Genomic DNA, 18,920 nt, shown 5'->3' on the forward strand with positions numbered 1-18,920 from the left:
ACTAGATATTGTTAAATAGTTATTAAAACATACAGTGGGTACGGTAAATATTCAGACCCCCTTAGGTTTTTCACTTCTTTCATTTTTTCCCTCATTAATGTACACACATCACCCCATATTCCATCCATCCATCCATTTTCTGAGCCGCTTCTCCTCACTAGGGTCGCGGGCATGCTGGAGCCTATCCCAGCTGTCATCGGGCAGGAGTCGGGGTACACCCTGAACTGGCTGCCAGGCAATCGCAGGGCACATACAAACAAACAACCATTCACACTCACATGCACACCTACGGGCAATTTAGAGTCTCCAATTTATGCATGTTTTTGGGATGTGGGAGGAAACCGGAGTGCCCGGAGAAAACCCACGCAGGCACGGGGAGAACATGCAAACTCCACACAGGCGGGGCCGGGGATTGAACCTGGGTCCTCAGAACTGTGAGGCTGACGCTCTAACCAGTCGCCCACCGTGCCGCCTCACCCCATATTGACAGAAAAAAAACGGAATTGTTGAAGTCTTTGCAGATTTATTAAAAAAGAAAAACTGAAATATCACACAGCCATAAGTATTCATACCCTTTGCTGTGACACTCATATATTTAACTCGGGTGCTGTCCATTTCTTCTGATCATCCTTGAGATGGTTATACACCTTCATTGGAGTCCAGCTGTGTTTGATTATACTGATTGGACTTGATTAGAAAATCCACACCCCTGTCTATATAAGACCTTACAGCTCACAGTGCATGTCAAAGCAAATGAGAATCATGAGGTCAAAGGAACTACCTAAAGAGCTCAGAGACAGAATTGTGGCAGGGCACAGATTTGGCCAAGGTTAAAAAAAATATTCTACTGCATTTAAGGTACTTAAGAGCACAGTGGCCTCCATAATCCTTAAACGGAAAACGTTTGGGACGACCAGAACCCTTCCTAGAGCTGGCCGTCCGGACAAACTGAGCAAGCGGGGGAGAAGAGCCTTGGTGAGAGAGGTAAAGAACAACCCAAAGATCACTGTGGCTGAGCTCCAGAGATGCAGTCGGGAGATGGGAGAATGTTCTAGAAAGTCAACCATCACTGCAGCCTCCACCAGTCGGGGCTTTCTAGCAGAATGCCCCGACGGAAGCCTCTCCTCAGTGCAAGTCACATGAAAACATGGAGTTTGCTAAAAAACACCTGAAGGACTCCAAGATAGTGAGAAATAAGATTCTCTGGTCTGATGAGACCAAGATAGAACTTTTTGGCCTTCATTCTAAGGGGTATGCATGGAGAAAACCAGGCACTGCTCATCACCTTTCCAGTACAGTGCAACATGGTGGTGGCAGTATCATGCTGTGGGGGTGTTTTTTAGCTGCAGGGACAGGACGACTGGTTGCAATCGAAGGAAAGATGAATGCAGCCAAGTACAGGGATACCTTCTCCAGAGTGCTCAGAACCTCAGACTGGGCCAAAGGTTCACCTTCCAACAAGACAATGACACTAAGCACACTAAAACAACAAATCAGAACAACTTTGTGGCCCATCCAGAGCCCTGACTTAAACCCAATTGAGCATCTCTGGAGAGACCTGAAAATGGCTGTCCACCAACGTTCACCATACAACCTGACAGAACTGGAGGGATCTGCAAGGAGGAATGGCAGAGGATCCCCTAATCCAGGGTTGAAAAACTTGTTGTATCATTCCCAAAAAGACTCATGGCTGTAATAGCTCTAAAGGGTGTGTCTACTAAATACTGAGCAAAGGGTCTGAATACTAATGGCTGTGTGATATTTCAGTTTTTCTTTTTTAATAAATCTGCAAAAATTTCAACAATTCAATTTCTTTCTGTCAATATGGGGTGCTGTGTGTACATTAATGAGCAAAAAAATTAACTTAAATGATTTTAGAAAATGGCTGCAATATAAGAAAGAGTGAAGAATTTAACGGAGTGTGAATACTTTCCGTACCCACTGTATGTTGGCAACAGTGTGGCCACAAGTCGACCAGTCCACACGTGTGCACATTAAAATAAAAGCGCCACATATTTGACATTTTAATTTGACTTCATGGTCACTGTGACGGCCGGTCAAAAACTGTGGGCGGGCCGGACGTGGCCCGTAGGCCGTACTTTACCCATGCTCTAGCATGTACACATGCTTGACTAATCCTTGCAAATTTCTCTTCCTGCTAACTGACATGCTTCTAGTTGTTTCCGTGAGTCCCATATTACATCCAAATTGACTCTGCACACATAATCCGAGGAATACATCCACTCTCAATCAAGTGTGGAAATATAGTATGAACTTCAGTATGTATGTGAAACATTTTTGGGTAGCAAGTACCAAGTGCTGTCACTTCTGTCTTTGTGGATACTAATTTTACATTTTTTAAAAGGAAATATTTATAATATTTCAGAGGCCTTATTTAACTCCATGAGAGGTGAAAAATAGTGGAAACTCCACTAGTTATGATACATGGGAGTTGTATTCATATTCATACACCCATTGGTTTATGAATGTGTGTGTGAATGAGTGAATGTGAGGCTTTGTAAAGCGCTTTGGGCACTGTGATTGTGTAGATAAAGCACGATATAAGTGCAGTCCATTTACCATTTTTACCACTCCAAACACGGTAATAACTCTGTCTTTGTAAAATGAGATTTGGTTTTACTTCACTCAAGCTTTGTATTTTATTAAATTGTGCAGGTGTACCCAATAAAGTGTCTGGTCAGTGTAAAAAGTGAGTATTTAAAGTTGTTGGTTGTTGTTGGAGTTGTTGGTATTTACAAAACCCAAGGGTTGACAGGCCTGAAGCTGTCAAGTGCCTTTGACACCAATCACACCAGGATGTGCTAACAGCATCATTAGGTCATCGACATCATTACATCATTGACAAAGCAGCTGTGTTGCCAGCAAAGTTTTAGGCTAAATAGATGAAGGGGATGGACCACCAACGTCAAACTTTGCTGGTTAATTATAAAAACGTAACCTTTGGAATTTGTGTTTTGTGTTTGCTCCTCTTAAAAATGATAAAAACCCATTTTAAACATTTGAATCCACCCTTGGCTACTGAGCCTTTTTAACTCTAGTTTCCAGAAGGCAAAGTCAAGTGTTCTTCTTCCTTCATGACATAGTTGCTCTGCTAGATCACCAGCTTGTGTAAACCAAGATGCCCACAGAGTGTGAAGAGGCTGAAAGAAGCTCTGTGCTATGCTGTTGGCGAGACTAACGTGCTCCTTAAGTGTTTGCCAAGCACAACGGTGATGGTCCTGATCTATACTAATTGAGTCAGTATGAGCTGCTTGACGCTAAGACTAACATTTTCAGCAGCAGAGTGACTGTTATTGAAATTGAATTCACACACATTGCAACACTATAGATTATAGGGCAAAACGTCAGATTCCCTTTATATAGAAACTGCCAATATTTTAGTCAGGGAAAGATTTATTTCACTAATTGGACACTTCGATGGTCATTAGGTATCAAATGAGATACATCAAGAGAGTTATTTTACGTTGGCAAATGAAACTCCTTAGTTTAATGACTGATGTTTCTAATATTTTGGTTTTAAGCTTCAATAGAAAGGCTAACATATAAGCATTTCTGAGAATTATGCAGTGAAGATCTACAAAACTACACACTATTACAGTAATAATGAATATATTGACTTTGTAAGATATGAATTTTAGAAGTCTATATTTCTATGATTGCATACAGTATGTTTTAATGGTCTGGCCATGCAACACTAAATACCGAACTGGGTGGTACATAATCAACAGCAACCTACTCTAATTCCCAACATGCCTGGATTGTTTTCCCTTTTTTGGGGGGGTTTATCTAATTAACAGAAGAGCAATTTTACAAAATGTCTGCACACTTGACTGTTTCCTGCTACATGTCTCTTGCAGTACGGTATCACGCAACGTTACGTAGGAAGAACCAGTCACTATCTGGCTTAGTTTGGCAATTTTAGGCACCACTGAATTTGCCAAATATTTACTTCCTGCTCTCTCAGCAGAAGGACAAAAATGGACAGTATCTAAGAATTTGGGAAAAACCTGTCACAGAGTATCCGATGATCCTTAGATACAGACATAAAAGTGGTCAGTCTGTCCCCGCTAATGTAGGCAAGTTATTACATTACTTTCAGAACAGAATCAGTTAACCTGTTAAAATGTAGTGTAGTCAGCATACCTGGACAACTGGGTGGCCTCCAGACAGAGCCTTGACTGCCCCACGGCTGCCTTCAGTCTCATAGTGGGCCCTGTGGTGGGACTTTGGCTGTAACTCGATCTGTAAACTGTATGGACCGGAGCAGGACGGAAGCTGCCAGTCAAGCGCTGGCAGGGATGGGCTGCAATAACAGTACACATTAAAAATTAACATTAGTGTAATTTCTGTAACAGTCTTAATGTAAAATTACTTAACAAAATCCAACTTTGGGACTGTGGTGAAAACATGACTGCTGTTTAATATTTCCAGCCTACTTTGAACACATGTGACACACGGCTGCAGGTCTCTACATTTGTCTTTTCATTATTATCTATTATATTCAAAGAAACTGTTTGAGGTTTGATATTTTTCCCCACAGGCTCCAGTTCTGTCAAAGAAGTCCAAGTCAGTCTTCTGACCTTGTCCAAATTGACCTTAATTTTGGACACCTTTTGTAATTCAAACTGTCTTAATCCTTCTCTATTTCATCATGGTCCGTAATCTAATCATCTCATCCCTTGAGCCTAGGTAATAATGTGTATCTCTCTCTCGCTCTCGCTCTGTTTTTTTTTTTATGAAATAAAAGAGAGACCAATCTGCTTTGGCTGCAACTTCAGTATGTTATACTTTATTGTCGCAAGTGAGAACTGACACGGTGAGCTAGCAAGGTGGGAGGGATGACATTTCTGGGCTACAAAAACAATTCTCACACATACACACTGTCACTCAGCTCTGTTGATAGAGTGTTGATCTATTTAAATTTGATAAGAAGAAAAATATAGTCACACTTAAATACCAGACAATAGAGTAAGACAGTGGAATGGGATCGGCATGTGCACCATGATATCTGCCTTTTGGAGCTAGAACTGGCCTCCCTCAACATCATTGTTCTCTATGTGGCGTGTAAAACGCTTGCTATGTGACCACTGCACAGATATCTTAACCAAAACAAACACATATAAGACAATGGTAAACGCAGAATCCCTGACCTGAAGGGTGGCTCAGCTGAAACCAATCTCTGGCATATTTGTGGAACTTCCACGCTGTTTGTTGACCCAAAATGAACTGATTTCCCACCACAAGACTTTATCTGTCCGGTTGGCGCATGACATCACCGTGGCTACAAAACGAGGTGGTCTGATGGCGCGACAACCACAGCAGAGAGACGGCTGATTAACCCACAGACTGTTTCCCCTTCAGCCAGGCCTGTCACTGTAACTTCCTGTTGCTCACTATCTTAATCAACCACTTTATTTCCGACAGGAAGGTGTGCTATTGGCATGGAAAATGATGCCTTAATGCATCATTTAAATCAACAATTTAAATCTTTAAGAAGTGTACTTTGTTGAAAAAAAATATGTGGATGACATCATTCGTGCATGGTACTGTACAGGTAATTTTGGATTTGCATTGCCCATGTTTATATTTTTGAGCTCAAAAAGGGTAAATAATGTATTTAAAACAAAATGTGGTGGTTGTAGTGGTTACGCTCCTCTGTATTTTTAAAATTTGTGTCAAAAAATTGCAAATACACGAGTACTTACAGTCATCCTAGATTTATCGTCAAATCTATTTGTCTGCGTATCTTTTGATGTCACAAGAACCATGAGGTACCCACCTGAGGTAATGCTTGGGTTTAGACCAAGAGTAGGGATGCTGGGGCACCTCCAGAAATCCTCCACAGTAGTTCTCCTTCTTTAAAACGAGGCGAGAAGGATAGTCCTCTGGGGTAATCTCCCCTTCATGACTGATCTCCTCTCCACTAGGCTCCACTTTGAGGCTCATGGAAGGTGAATGATCGACTATCTTGCGTGTCTTTATCGGGATCCCTTCTCCCATGTCTACCACTCCATCTGTGGTCAGAGCATTGATAGCAGCCACAATTGCAGAGTTGGTGTACTGGTTGGCATTGGCAAGCCAGTTCTCATCTGTGACACTGATTCTAGGGGAGCCATGTGGGGAGGGGGTGGCAGATTGGTGAGGTGAACATGAAGTCTGGCGGTAGGGAGTGTCATGGAAGCTGTACTTTCTCTTCCCCACTCCAGCGATGCTGATATTGTTGCATCCACCTCCTCCACCGAAGGAAGGAGAGTTAGCCCTGGAGTCACGAGGCTGAGCTGGCCAGCCTTCCTCAGCCACTGCTCCAATCTGTGGGGATGTGGAGGGCGAATTGTGAGGGGAGGCTGCAGGTCCGCTGGCATGCGGGCAGGACAAAAGTGAAGATGAGCCTCTGGGAGATACGCAGGGAGACTGCCAGGGGGAATTCTGTAGAGAGTTGTCATAGTTGTAAAAGCCAGACTCGTAGGAGGATGCTTCAGAGTTACAGCTGCGTGAAGAAATGCTGCTCGCAGGACTGAGGCAGCTGGGATCACGGTAGCCATCTGCATTGGGCAGTGTTAGTGTCACAATGGAGTTAACACCTCTTTTGTTGATGTGGTCCTCACAGTTTCTTTCTTCTACTTGATCGTCTGGGCACTGGCTGTATGCAGTGATTTCAATACGAGGGCTTTCCAGGGCTGGAGCCCCATTTGTTCTCAGGCCATGGGGTAGGTAATAACCTGATGCTACAAGGTTGTCATTTTGGAAGTTGTAGCCTGTCTGATGGCAAGATGTAACGGAGATAACCGGGCTGGACTGTAAGGTGTGGTATTGGGTGGCCAGACATGGGTTGCCCATCCCGAGAGGAAGGGACAGGGTGACATTTGGCGTGTAGCTGAATGCATCTGAAAATAAACAAGCACATTTTCAACATGGAACCAACCGTGTTTCCAACAGATTAAGGTGCCCAGAGTCATTATACTATTGCAGTAATTAACGGTGATTACATGTGCAAACAATACCCCTATACAAATCTTACCAGCGACAGACTGACTCCTTTCTTTATTCTAAGAACATCTGGAGAAGCTTAGCAATCATTTCAAAGTAGTTACTGTATATGTGGTTCATCTGCAGTCCCAAGTTGCACAGCCACCCTGTTTGCTGGATAAGTTCATTTAAGACTCTGCTTGGCACTCCTTACTGTCAAATGTACACTACAGGAATCCATCCAGCAGCAGACTGATGGATGCTTTATTTGATTGATTGCATCACTCACTGAGTGAATTAGGCCCTCCCCTGTGGAAATCTGACAGCACTCTCGCTTCGCTCTGGGCTTGTGATTAAGTCAAAGAGAGGCTGTTGCAGCATTACATACTCATACTCTGAGGTGCAAGCATGAGAGAGCATGCAAGATAAACAACAACAGACACACACACAGACCCTAAATCCTTATAGGTTTGCCTCCTCTGCCAAACGGCTGCTGTTGTATCAACAGTTGTAAACATCATGTCTGTCTTTTATTAACATTGACAATGAGGGTGAATGCTCAAAGAGTAGACACCATTCAGTCAGTGTGCCAATCAAGGGCATCCCCCTTAGGTATATTTGTTCACTGCAATGCTGTGCATAACATGAAATCTGCTGCACACCACATCGTATATGGGTTGGCCAAAGAAAAAAGTAGCTTGTGGGAGTCTCTTTCAGAGTTTATAATGTGCCGTGCATCACACAAGTTTATTATACCACAAGTGCAATGGCATGCGTGAGGTAGAAGCGTAGCATGCCGTATAGCTAATCAAAAAATGTTACTTGTTCGTTGGTAAAATGTGCATTTTGTCTTTAAAACAGTGTTAAACATGACACCTACCTCTGACTTCAAAATGTGGAAATATGCTGTGTTCCATGTTAACTTGCTATTGTCATTTTAATGTAATCAATTAATAATTGCAAAACCACAGTATTGTAACATTGCTTAAAATATACATGGCATTAAGAAATAAATGCATTTTCATGACTCACCTCTCTGAGGCTGATAAACACACTGGCTGCGCTCAAACATATAACTAAAATCTAATTCTTGCTCTTCTTGTTGAAAACTCATCTCAACTTGCCTAAAGATTTCTCCCAGCGTAATCTCGTCTGATGCTTTTCTTTTCTGGTTAACGCTCTTCTCGAGCCCAGCAGATGACATACTGTGTCTGTCTGCTCCACCCAGTGTGACACACCTCCTTACTTCAAGCCTGACTTACTTTGCTAAGAGTTGCAGCCGTTTTTTTTGTACAAATCAGCTGCATTTGTCACACCGTACTGCACCTAATGGGGGTTTTTGCTCTTCCTGTCTTTTATGATTTTGCATCATTTTGAGGTTTCATCTTCCACATTGACAAAAATAAATCAGCATGTGCTATTTTAAAGTCCCACTACGATCCGCACGATTCAAATAAAAACAAAAAACACTATCACACACACTATACCCTTGTTTCCAATTATGCCATTGGTTTTAAAGCACTCTCAGCACAACCAAGCATGCATGCCTAAAGAATGAATATATTTATCCACAGGGATCGTGGTTTACAGCGGCGTAAGACTGACGGGACCTCAGGGACAGATAGGTGGTTGCCCACATAAGCCATCTGTATCTTCTGGAGCTAAGAGTCCAGGGCCAACATTCATTACACAGGCTGAGTGCAGTCCATGGCAAGACCCCAATAGGATGTGTGTTTTTAGCTGTGTGTGTCGGACTTGTGAAGTTGTGCGATAATAAAGCAGGCTTCGGCATACTGCTGAGGCTGTGAGTGGTTAAGCATGACTCCCTGCCAAGCGAGCTCCTCGGCATCCCTAAACGGACACATCACAATTCTATGCCGCTCTCGCTCACACACATATGCACGCACAAACACACACGCCATACACACACACAAACATCTGTGACCAATTATAAGACTGTAGGCCAAAATGAATAATAATAAAACCCGCACCCGTTCATCTGAAATATCAAAGCCGAAATGAAATCCCAAATCCGCAAAACCAGTGACATCAGCACTGGAAACCAAACAAGGCAGACTAGCAATGACTTTTGGAGTACCCAAATGAAATTTTGCAACATTCATCATATATACAAGAGGCAATGCAACTTGCATTTTAAAACCAGGCTGAAGCATTACACAAGCAGAAGCAATGCACAAAGTTTGTAGACACTTGATGAAACCTGACCTCAAACCTCCATGTACAGATAAACAATGATAATCCTGTGTACTTTAATGCGGATTATTATCTGAGGTCCTGTGAGACTAAGTGCAACGCACCCTGCTGAACAGGAAGTTGTGAAACACCTGCCGGGGACACCTAATGGTGCAGATGATGTCCATGCTGCTTAATGTAGTTCACTAAATTACAAATTATACATTTTACTTTTTTTTTTTTACAAATACAATTTAATTAAATTTAAATTAATTAACTTAAATGATGCATGTCATACTAAATCCACGTAACATTTAACAAAGCTTCCTTATACAACAGAATTATTCTTGCTGTACTTGATCCCACTGTGTATTCATCTGCTTTTCACTCAGAAATGTCGACAAATTATATTGCGGAGATGATTTCACAATCAGTTTGTGTCAGTGCATGCGAATCCTGCCATCAAACATATTGCAAGCTCAGATAGTGAGGAAGGCATTACCTTCTTCTGCAGATTTCATTTCGGCGAGAGAGTTGATTGAACGAGTGGAGTCCCCACTCCTTGCTGGCTGGAGCTTCAAAGCTGAACTTGGAAGAGACGCTCTGGCTGAGTATCCTGCATTCAACAAGCGGTGCACAACTTTCTCCGGACGAGAGTCTGCATGAGCAACGAAGAATAAAATAGTGCACGCTAGATAATAAAGTCACGGGTAAAATACCAATCTGAAGTAAAGTTAATGAATGGATTATTAACGTGGGGAGTATTGCACATCGGGTGAGTGCTGGCCGAGTGAGTGAATGAGGAGGTGAGCGCTGCTCAAGAGTCTAGTGTGGCTGACGTGAGTTATTCTGCAGTGTGCCCATTGAAGGTCTCCAAGAGTCTCCCCAGGTCAATGACGCAGCGCGGCTTTGTCAGAGGGGCAGTCTCTGGTTCTTTTAAAGCTGGAAAACACCCTCAGTTCTCCGTCAGCGCGCCGCCCATCCATGACGCCAGCGACCGGCTCCTGCGAGATCCGAGTCGGAGCGATGTTTTCTACCGTAAGATCCCAAGGTGTGTGTGAGTGAGTGCGCGCACCCTCACTTGCGCGTGCGCTTGTATTTGCACACGCGCCCTTAAATAACCATCACTGTAGAGTGTAAAAAAATAAAATAACAATAAATTACAGTATTATTTTGTCTTAATTTATTCCTATCTATCCCTCAGAGATTACCTGCCCTGACACTGCTCAAGATTCAAGGTGATTTTGTCACATGCAGCTTTACTTATTGTTCCCTCACATGGGAACGTGCTAAATGCAACAATCAGGAAATGCAGTACATTTTAATTATAACGACACTAACCTTTAAAAAAGGAGGCACAAAAGCAAAAAAAAAAAAAGAAGCAAGACAGCATTTGTGGTACCTGGAAAGACAATACAAATAAACACTAACTCTAATACAATATAACATTTCATAATAATTAAAAAGAAAACAATAATTAACATAGTGGAGAATGCATTGCGTCCTCGTCATTTGCCAGAGAAAATCTTCTGTTTTGTTATTCTGTTTTGTTCATGCTCAACTATTGTACTGTATTTATTTATTTATTTATTTTTAATCACATAGTTGCCTGCATTTATACAACAACAAGAGTAAAAAAAGTAACGTGTTCCTGCATAACTGACTCAATGACCCTTTCTACAAATAAAGTGGTCTCTGGATCCACATCTGAACCAAATTCTTTTTTGTTATATAACAGCCATTTGCTAAAATCATTTCAGTTAATTTGTTTTCCTCATTAATGTACACACAGCATCCCATATTGACAATTATTGACATTTTTTGCAGATTTATTAAAAAATAAAAAAATAATATAACAGGCGGCATGGTGGCAACTGGTTACAGAGTCTGCCTCACAGTTCTGAGGACCGGGGTTCAATCCCCGGCGCCACTTGTGTGGAGTTTGCATGTTCTCCCCGTGCCTGCGTGGGTTTTCTCCGGGCACTCCGGTTTCCTCCCACATCCCAAAAACATGCATGTTAGGTTAATTGAAGACTCTAAATTGCCCGTCGGTGTGAATATGAGTGCAAATGGTTGTTTGTTTATATGTGCCCTCTGATTAGCTGGCAAACAGCTCAGGGTGTACCCCGCCTCCTGCCCGATGATAGCTGGGATAGGCTCCAGCGCTCCTGCGACCCTTGTGAGTATACAGTCCAGTAAATACAAGCGTCAGATGTTTTTAAACAAAATATTACGGACTGCATACTCTATTTTAATTACTTGTGGTGTTATATTCGTCTGACTTTTATGCAGGCAGCGTGGGTTGAGTTCCCACTCAGTGACAGTGTGAATGTAAGATTGAATGGTTGTCCATCTCTATATGTGCCCTGCGACATACTGGCGACCAGTCCAGGTTGTAATCCACTTTTCGCCCGAAGGCAGCTGGGGAAGGCTCCAGTTCCCCGTGAACCTGAACAGGAAAAGCACTATTGAACATGGTTGAAAACTGTTCTTAAACAATGAAAATGTAGTGCACATAGAAGTTAATAAAACATGTTTTGTAATATATTGTACCTTAAAGTTAAATACAGCTGAACTGTAATTAGGCATTAATCCTTTTGTGCGCCACTTGTGAGAGCCCACGTACCACACTTTGAGAAACACTGCTGTAGGCTATTTATCCATCAATCCATTTTCCATTTACCACTTGTCCTAAGTAGGGTTTGACAGTATGTGAGCTGGAGCGTATATCTGAGACTGGGCGAGATGTGGGGTACACCATGGACTGGCTGCAAGTCTATTGCAGGGCTGCATATACAGTGGGTACGGAAAGTATTCAGACCCCCTTAATTTAAGTTAATTTTTTTGCCTCATTAATGTACACACAGCACCCCATATTGACAGGGGGAAAAAAAGAATTGTTGACATTTTTGCAGATTTCTTAAAAAAGAAAAATGGTTCTAGACCTTCATTGGAGTCCAGCTGTGTTTGATTATACTGATTGGACTTGATTAGGAAAGCCACACACCTGTCTATATCAGACCTTACAGCTCATAGTGCATGTCAGAGCAAATGAGAATCATGAGGTCAAAGGAACTGCCTGAAGAGCTCAGAGGCAGAATTGTGGCAAGGCACAGATCTGGCCAAGGTTAGAAAAAAAAAATTCTGCTGCACTTAAGGTTCCTAAGAGCACAGTGGCCTCCATAATCCTTAAATGGAAGACGTTTGGGACGACCAGATACACCACCAATACAGTTTCACTAAATAGAACTGAATAAATAATCACCTACACCACACATCATGCTTAAGTCAATCTTCATGGGGTTCAGCGTATATCACATATTGATAAACAATAATCACCTACATGCAGTAGTATATTCCATCAGGGAGCACTGATATAATTTCTGATTGTTAGGTAGTACAGATAAGTGTAACCACATGTAGGACTTGTTTACTGAAAATGTAATTCCATTAGTTCCCTCAGGACATTGGAATACTGTGGGGATTATGAAAGTTGAGTATTCAGCAAAATAGCTGTCAGTTCTCATGAATAATACAAATTTGAAAATTTTAATGATGCTTGGAGCTCAGATTCTAATGACTGGCACTACGAATGTATATGGCACAATACAGTCAAAATTACGTGGGTTACAAATCATGTGGAAATATTTATAGCTTTAAAGAAAAAGCCATACATCAAGATGAGTTGGACTATCGCTGGCCACAAGGGCAATTAACCGCAGCTTAGACAAGCTCCTATGTAATACATTTTGGTTGGGGGCCAGATTTCTAGGGGGAAAAAAAAGACTGCTGCGGGTCTGAAAGGCTGATGGCAAACCCAAAGGATGATCACATAATCAGAAGCAGACTCAAGTTTGGAGGTAGGCACAAGCATGGGGAGAAAGTGAGTGTGTTGTGTTTTCTTTGCCTGCAGTAGCTCCGTCTCTGGCGTCAGCTGTGGCTTGGCTGATGTGCACGTGTGAGCTCAAAGATGAAAAAGCAGCATCATATAGTCGACGTGAATTATGATACAGACCTGCGGTAGGAACAAAAAAAGAAAAAAAGGAGCCCTGCAAACTGATTGGCACCGTCAGCAGGATGAGCTTTCGCTAGTAGACAAGCAGTTTTAAAACCTTGTGGCATGGCACGGTTCAGTAGCAGTTTCTTGTCTTATCTTGATGGATTCCGTGCTACTGAGCATAGAATCATTAGCTTCAGTGGCTGTCAACAATAGAGCATTTCAGACCTTCTCTGGAGCAGCAACTGGTCAAGCTATTCAGCAGCCTATATGTCATTACAAAGGAGCATATTCTCAAAACCTGATAATGTAGCGCTTCGCTTAATATATACAGCCATGTGTTAAGCCAACAGCCTGAAAAAAATATTGATTGATTTAGCATTGCTCCCCGGTCATATCATAACAATTTAGAAAATGAATCAAAACTGATGCACAAGAGTCAGACATTTTTTTAATTTTTTTTTTTTTTAACATACTTAATTCTTCCTTGGGGATCTATCAGACTCGTTTTTTGTCTGTCCATAAATGTGAAGACCAAAAGACATGTTTTCTTGTGAAATTGGTGTTGTTCCCTATTTAATAAATGTAATGTTTGTTTCATAAGCTTTTTATATGTATTTTGTCAAAAGCTTGGCTGTGCCGTTGTGGAATTGGGACTCATTTCTACATTTAAGTCCTCCACTAAAATTTAATTCTACACGAGATGAGGAATATCCATTCTGAGACTGCTAATGTGCCAGTACAAACTTTAAACTGTTGGATGACATGCTCTTTGGAAGAACTAGACTGCTGGTTTCAAAATGTGCTTTGAGCAGCAACGACATGACACTTTTGATTGTCAAAAACTCACTTCCAAAATGTAAAAGTAAAATACTACTTGAGTCACTATTTCTGAGATATTATTTTCCAGTATTGTGTATTTTGTATCTATTTTTCTCTGAATAGATTAGGTTGTAAATCATCACATGAGCTTTCACATGAACAGTATAGCACTCTTCTACCTTCAAGGTACTCAAATGGTATTAACACCGTGGGTTCAGTCATCCACTGATGATGCAGTATTGGGAGCAACTGGGGGTTGTATTTCTTGCTCAAGGATGCTTTGTCATTTTCATCCTGGACCTGGGGATGGAACCTACAACCGTCGGAAGACCACTCTACAACCTGAGCCGAGCCATTTTCACCTGGCAGCAGTTTGGTCACTAAGTATTTGGAAAGTCACAGAGATTTAGGATCACAATGGATTTAAAATAAAACAATCAACAGTTTCAACTTGAATTTAAGAGGTTTCACCCCCCCCCCCTAAAAAAAAAGAAGAAAAAAAGGGTAGATCTTAAAATGGAAGGATAGCTGTATCATTGAGACAATAATTTGTTGACTGCTTAAATTTCCTCAGGATACCAGTGGCAAAGGATTTAATTTCATGATGATTTTATGATTGAAAACAATGGTTAATGTCAATCGTCCAAATAGGCTTGAGCCCCCGAAAATTGAGGCCCTCTATGTTAAATAGCTTTTATTTCTAAATGGTACTTGCCATATTATAGTAAAAACTCATAAGTTAAAGCTGAAATGCAGGTTTTCTTCCAACATCGTTGTGATGTATAAAGGCAAAATCATAAAAACACTTTGCTCAAGTACCTCTGCTACCTGCCTTGTTATTTTCTGTTGTTTTTCTCAATTAAATGTTGTGATGCGGGCGGCACGGTGCGAGACTGGTTAGCACATCTGCCTCACAGTTCTGAGGACCTGGGTTCGAATCCGCCCGCGCCTGTGTGGAGTATGCATGTTCTCCCCGTGCCTGCGTGGGATTTCTCCAGGTACTCTGGTTTCCTCCCACATTCCAAAAACATGCATGGTAGGTTAGTTGAAGACTTTAAAGTGCCCGTAGGTGTGAATGTGAGTGTGAATGTTTGTCTATGTGTGCCCTACAATGGGCAGTTCAGTGTGTTCCCTGCCTCTCACTCAGAGTCTGCTGGGATAGGCTGCAGCAGGCCCGCGACCCTAGTGAGGATATGCGGTGTGGTACGGAAAATGGATGTTGTGATGCTTTCGAGTTAACAAGCCAAAGATCAGATGCAGGGTCTGGAAGAGCTTGAGATATAAATATTTTAATTTACAGTACAGCTGCATCTGGCCTTGTGACAACACACGTACAGAGCAGCCACAACATGTCTGTGGAGAGCATGAGCGACACGCTGAGATTTATGAGCTGCCTGCGCTTTGCTCGTGTTTCGCACAAAGTGATCACTGCTCACGGTGTGTAAACAGAAACATGCGGCCTTCGCGTTCACGATTGAGATGTTGCACTGGCATCTTTTTGTACTTTCGCTTCGTTATCGAGTTGCATGAAGGAATTGTCAATTGTTGAGCAGTGCAAAATTAAATACATACTGTATGAGTATGTATCAGTTTATGCCCTTAAATTGGTCTTTGCTTGCTACAGTGTTTCATTGTGGTCCATCATAGACTGGGAATCATCACCATTTGCTCTGACTATATAATAATGACAAGAGTGGATTTGGCTTTAAAAATACTGTAGTTGGCATCCTCTCAAATGTTTACTGCGTGTGGTTATAGGCTACAACTTGACCTCACCAGGGAAGATTTGCTCCCATTAGCACAGACCAGTGATGTTAATATTCTGAATTTTGGCTAAGTTTTTCTTCTTTTCATTGTTGGTTAGGAGTCCTAACCAAGATATTTAGATAAACAGGGATGCTAAAAAGTATAGGTAATGTTTGGGAAATCCTAGCTCTCTCCTCCCCTGTTGAGCCTCTCGCATTACATGCATATAATCCTTGTTTGACATATCCGGAAAAATGTGCACATTGGCATCCCATCTCGACTTCTCTACACTATTATTATTTGGTTTTTTTACTAACCACAACCTGAATCAGACAGCTTTTAATACGATTTAACGCTCCATTGTGTTCATCATGTTGATACAGGTTTATTAGTCAGCCATCACAGTTGTTAATCCTCAGCATCAGTGGCAACTGTAACCACTGACATGATTACTCATCATCATCTGACTTTTTTATTTTTCAGATATAGCTGGTGATGTGGTTAAATTAAGATTTTAGGCAAATTTTGAATCGTTTTGGTCCTTTTTTCCTCTTTCAGAATTTTGATGCTAAGAGGTGCATACTTCATCGCTCCTAATAGAGAACTGCTTGGAGCTATTTTAGGCATGTCTGGACTCTGCTGTATGTTTAGCTACTGGGTTTTTCAGAGATTCCTCTTATGAACAGGAAGTAACATAAATGTCTGTCTCTTCAACCATAGAAGCAGGGCTGTCATAGTCACATGGCCATTGACGGCAGAATGGGGGGGGGTTATGTTTTGACATAACATCCTTCAGAAAGAACAAATGATTAATACAACCAACCGTGGTTATATTAATGCAAAACTTGAGAGTTGAGCTTCCCACTTCCCGATTACTTGATGACTTATGTATCCATATCGATGTATAGGCTACACAATGTTAATAAAACTTCATCTTCAACAAAAAGTGCAGACACTTTGGCAAGGGTTTGTGGACTATAATCTGTGGTGCATTTTGAAACGATTTGAAAAGTGTCCCCCACTTTGGTTGAAACTGATGAGTAAAGCTGGTAAATGAGTGTATCTTCATGTATTATCTTTTTAGCGTCACATTAAATAAAACAAAATCATAAAGGTCTATTGAGGCTGCGCATTATTTGTTCATGTCTCGACAAAGAATGGTTCTATGGGGTAAGAATGTTCGCTCACTGTTAACTAATGACCTATTACTGCACTTGGTCTAAGTTTTCTTCCTCTACTACTGGTTTTGCTGACAGTGAGTTTTGATAAGAGCTCCATGATGACTACTCTTATCTTACCCACATGTGCAGCTAATTCAAAGCCTGTGGCCAATAACACTTTCTATACGTCAAAGATATTTGACCTGTGAGACAATTTTCCTACTTCAACACGGATGATTACTCAAGCAAGATCTCTGAAAAGGACCATATTATCAGTTTGATAATATGATAACATGATATATAAAACACAACATAATATGATAATTCAATTTGGCTGCTCTCTGTGACACACGCATGCAGTGCAGTAGTAGAAATAGGAGATTAGTCACAAACAATCATCCTTTGCATTTGTTTTGTTTTGTAATTTCCATGAAAACAACACATTATATGTATATCGTGTGCATTCTTGCTAATACATAATGTACATTCTTACTGTGCCAAGTGTACACAATATACATAATAATCACAGTAAAACATGAAAACAACAAAACTCTTCATCAGCAGGTGACACACACATTCTTCTCTCACACACCTTGTAGATGCTGGTTCTTCTTTGGAATAAGTTTCGCCAAAAAGCACTGAAATGAGTTATTCACTTGATACGCACTGAACTAAGCTCTCGTCAAGTATCCATTTCCCATGGCGTCCTCCATAATGGAAGTACATCTTTTTGACGAAATAAAAACCCACAAAAAAAACAAAAGAAAAAGCAAAATACCCCTTGAGTATGAATCCATGCTGTAAAGATGTCTTTTGACATCAATTGCAAATCCAAGTTTGAGGAAGTCCATACTACTGAAAGACAGACTTCATTTCTGCCAAACTGTGACATGCAAGCGGAGTATTGCTTTCCAAGTGTTTTCCCCATTTCAAAGAAACTGTTTTTGTTTGGCCACTCATTACCTTTGTTGTATTGCAGACAAGTAGGACACACATACACCTCTTACCACCTCTTACAAGACATGTTGAAACATGATCCTCGCCATTGGGCCTTTGAGCTGCATTCTTTATCTCTACAGTTCAAAGTTGAACATGGCCACCGTAAGTGCATCTGTGATGGACTGTCAGGGTGACAAGTGACTGACAACAGGAAAAGAAGCAATAGAAGTTTCTTTCTTCTCAAGATTTACAAGGTCTTGCTCAGGTGAGCTTGTGGCCAACCTATTGTCCTTTCTTTTGTGTTGGTATTCACAACGATCAGTATATTATGTTATCCATCATACCAAGTTACACAGAGGCGCAACATTGAATGACTGTTATTCTAACAGGACAGTAGAGCAAAAACATCAATATTGCAGGACATTTATTTCTGGGGGTGGGAGTGGAGGGGTCAGAAGGGATCAACTCATGTCTGCTTCCTCTTTTTTTTTTTCAATAATTTCTCAAGTCAGTACCTTCCTTTTTTATGTACGCTCTGTAATGGGACCCCTGTTGTGTTTCCTGCTGTTTGTGCGAGTTGCCTGGAAACCATGGCAGCTGTCCAGTTGGCCGTTGTTTTTTTTTTTTTTTTGGGGGGGGGGGGGGTTGTTGGGAGTGTGAGGGGCTCAGAGGGTTAAGAGGTCCGTGTTTGTTTCCATGTTTGGAGGCTTATCCTTTTGATGCTGGCAATATGGCATTTTGCTAAACATGCCCCCACCCACCCCATATTTTAGAAAGTCTACGTCTCAGTCACTATATCGGCACTCTAGTCCATTAAACAGATGAAAGATCTTAATGTATTGTCATCCAAAGGTGTTTACAGGTTCTAATCTGTAAATCATTTGATGGAATTCTTATTGCTAAATGTATCACAGTTATAGACACATACAGGGCCCTATTTTTGTGATCGGCATAAATCTGCCGCAGCGGGCGGTGCAACTGTGCACCGTGTGGAGGTTAGACCAGTGTTGCTAATTTCGTAGACCAGCGTAGCCTGGCAGATCCAATAATGGGCAGGATGTGCCACTGTGGGTGTG

General features: G+C 41.5%; 1 protein-coding gene across 2 annotated transcripts in view; it reads right to left on the reverse strand.

The window, feature by feature from the left end:
* LOC133401997 (nuclear factor of activated T-cells, cytoplasmic 1-like) overlaps positions 1–9,839 on the reverse strand; it is a 66,656-nt gene extending 56,817 nt beyond the window's left edge. Inside the window, exons 1-3 of one of the 2 annotated variants that reach the window (XM_061675542.1) lie at positions 9,683–9,839; positions 5,801–6,905; positions 4,165–4,324 (exon numbers count right to left, since the gene is read on the reverse strand). In XM_061675542.1, coding sequence (XP_061531526.1) covers positions 4,165–4,324; positions 5,801–6,905; positions 9,683–9,701 — 1,284 coding nt within the window. In that variant the 5' untranslated portion in view covers positions 9,702–9,839. Of the gene's footprint in view, positions 1–4,164; positions 4,325–5,800; positions 6,906–8,019; positions 8,119–9,682 lie in introns of those variants that run through there. The other variant, XM_061675541.1, reaches the window with a different exon arrangement.
* Positions 9,840–18,920: the final 9,081 nt, after the last annotated feature.

This window comes from Phycodurus eques, chromosome 4, assembly GCF_024500275.1.
Source record: "Phycodurus eques isolate BA_2022a chromosome 4, UOR_Pequ_1.1, whole genome shotgun sequence".
Classification (NCBI taxonomy): Eukaryota; Metazoa; Chordata; class Actinopteri; order Syngnathiformes; family Syngnathidae; genus Phycodurus; species Phycodurus eques.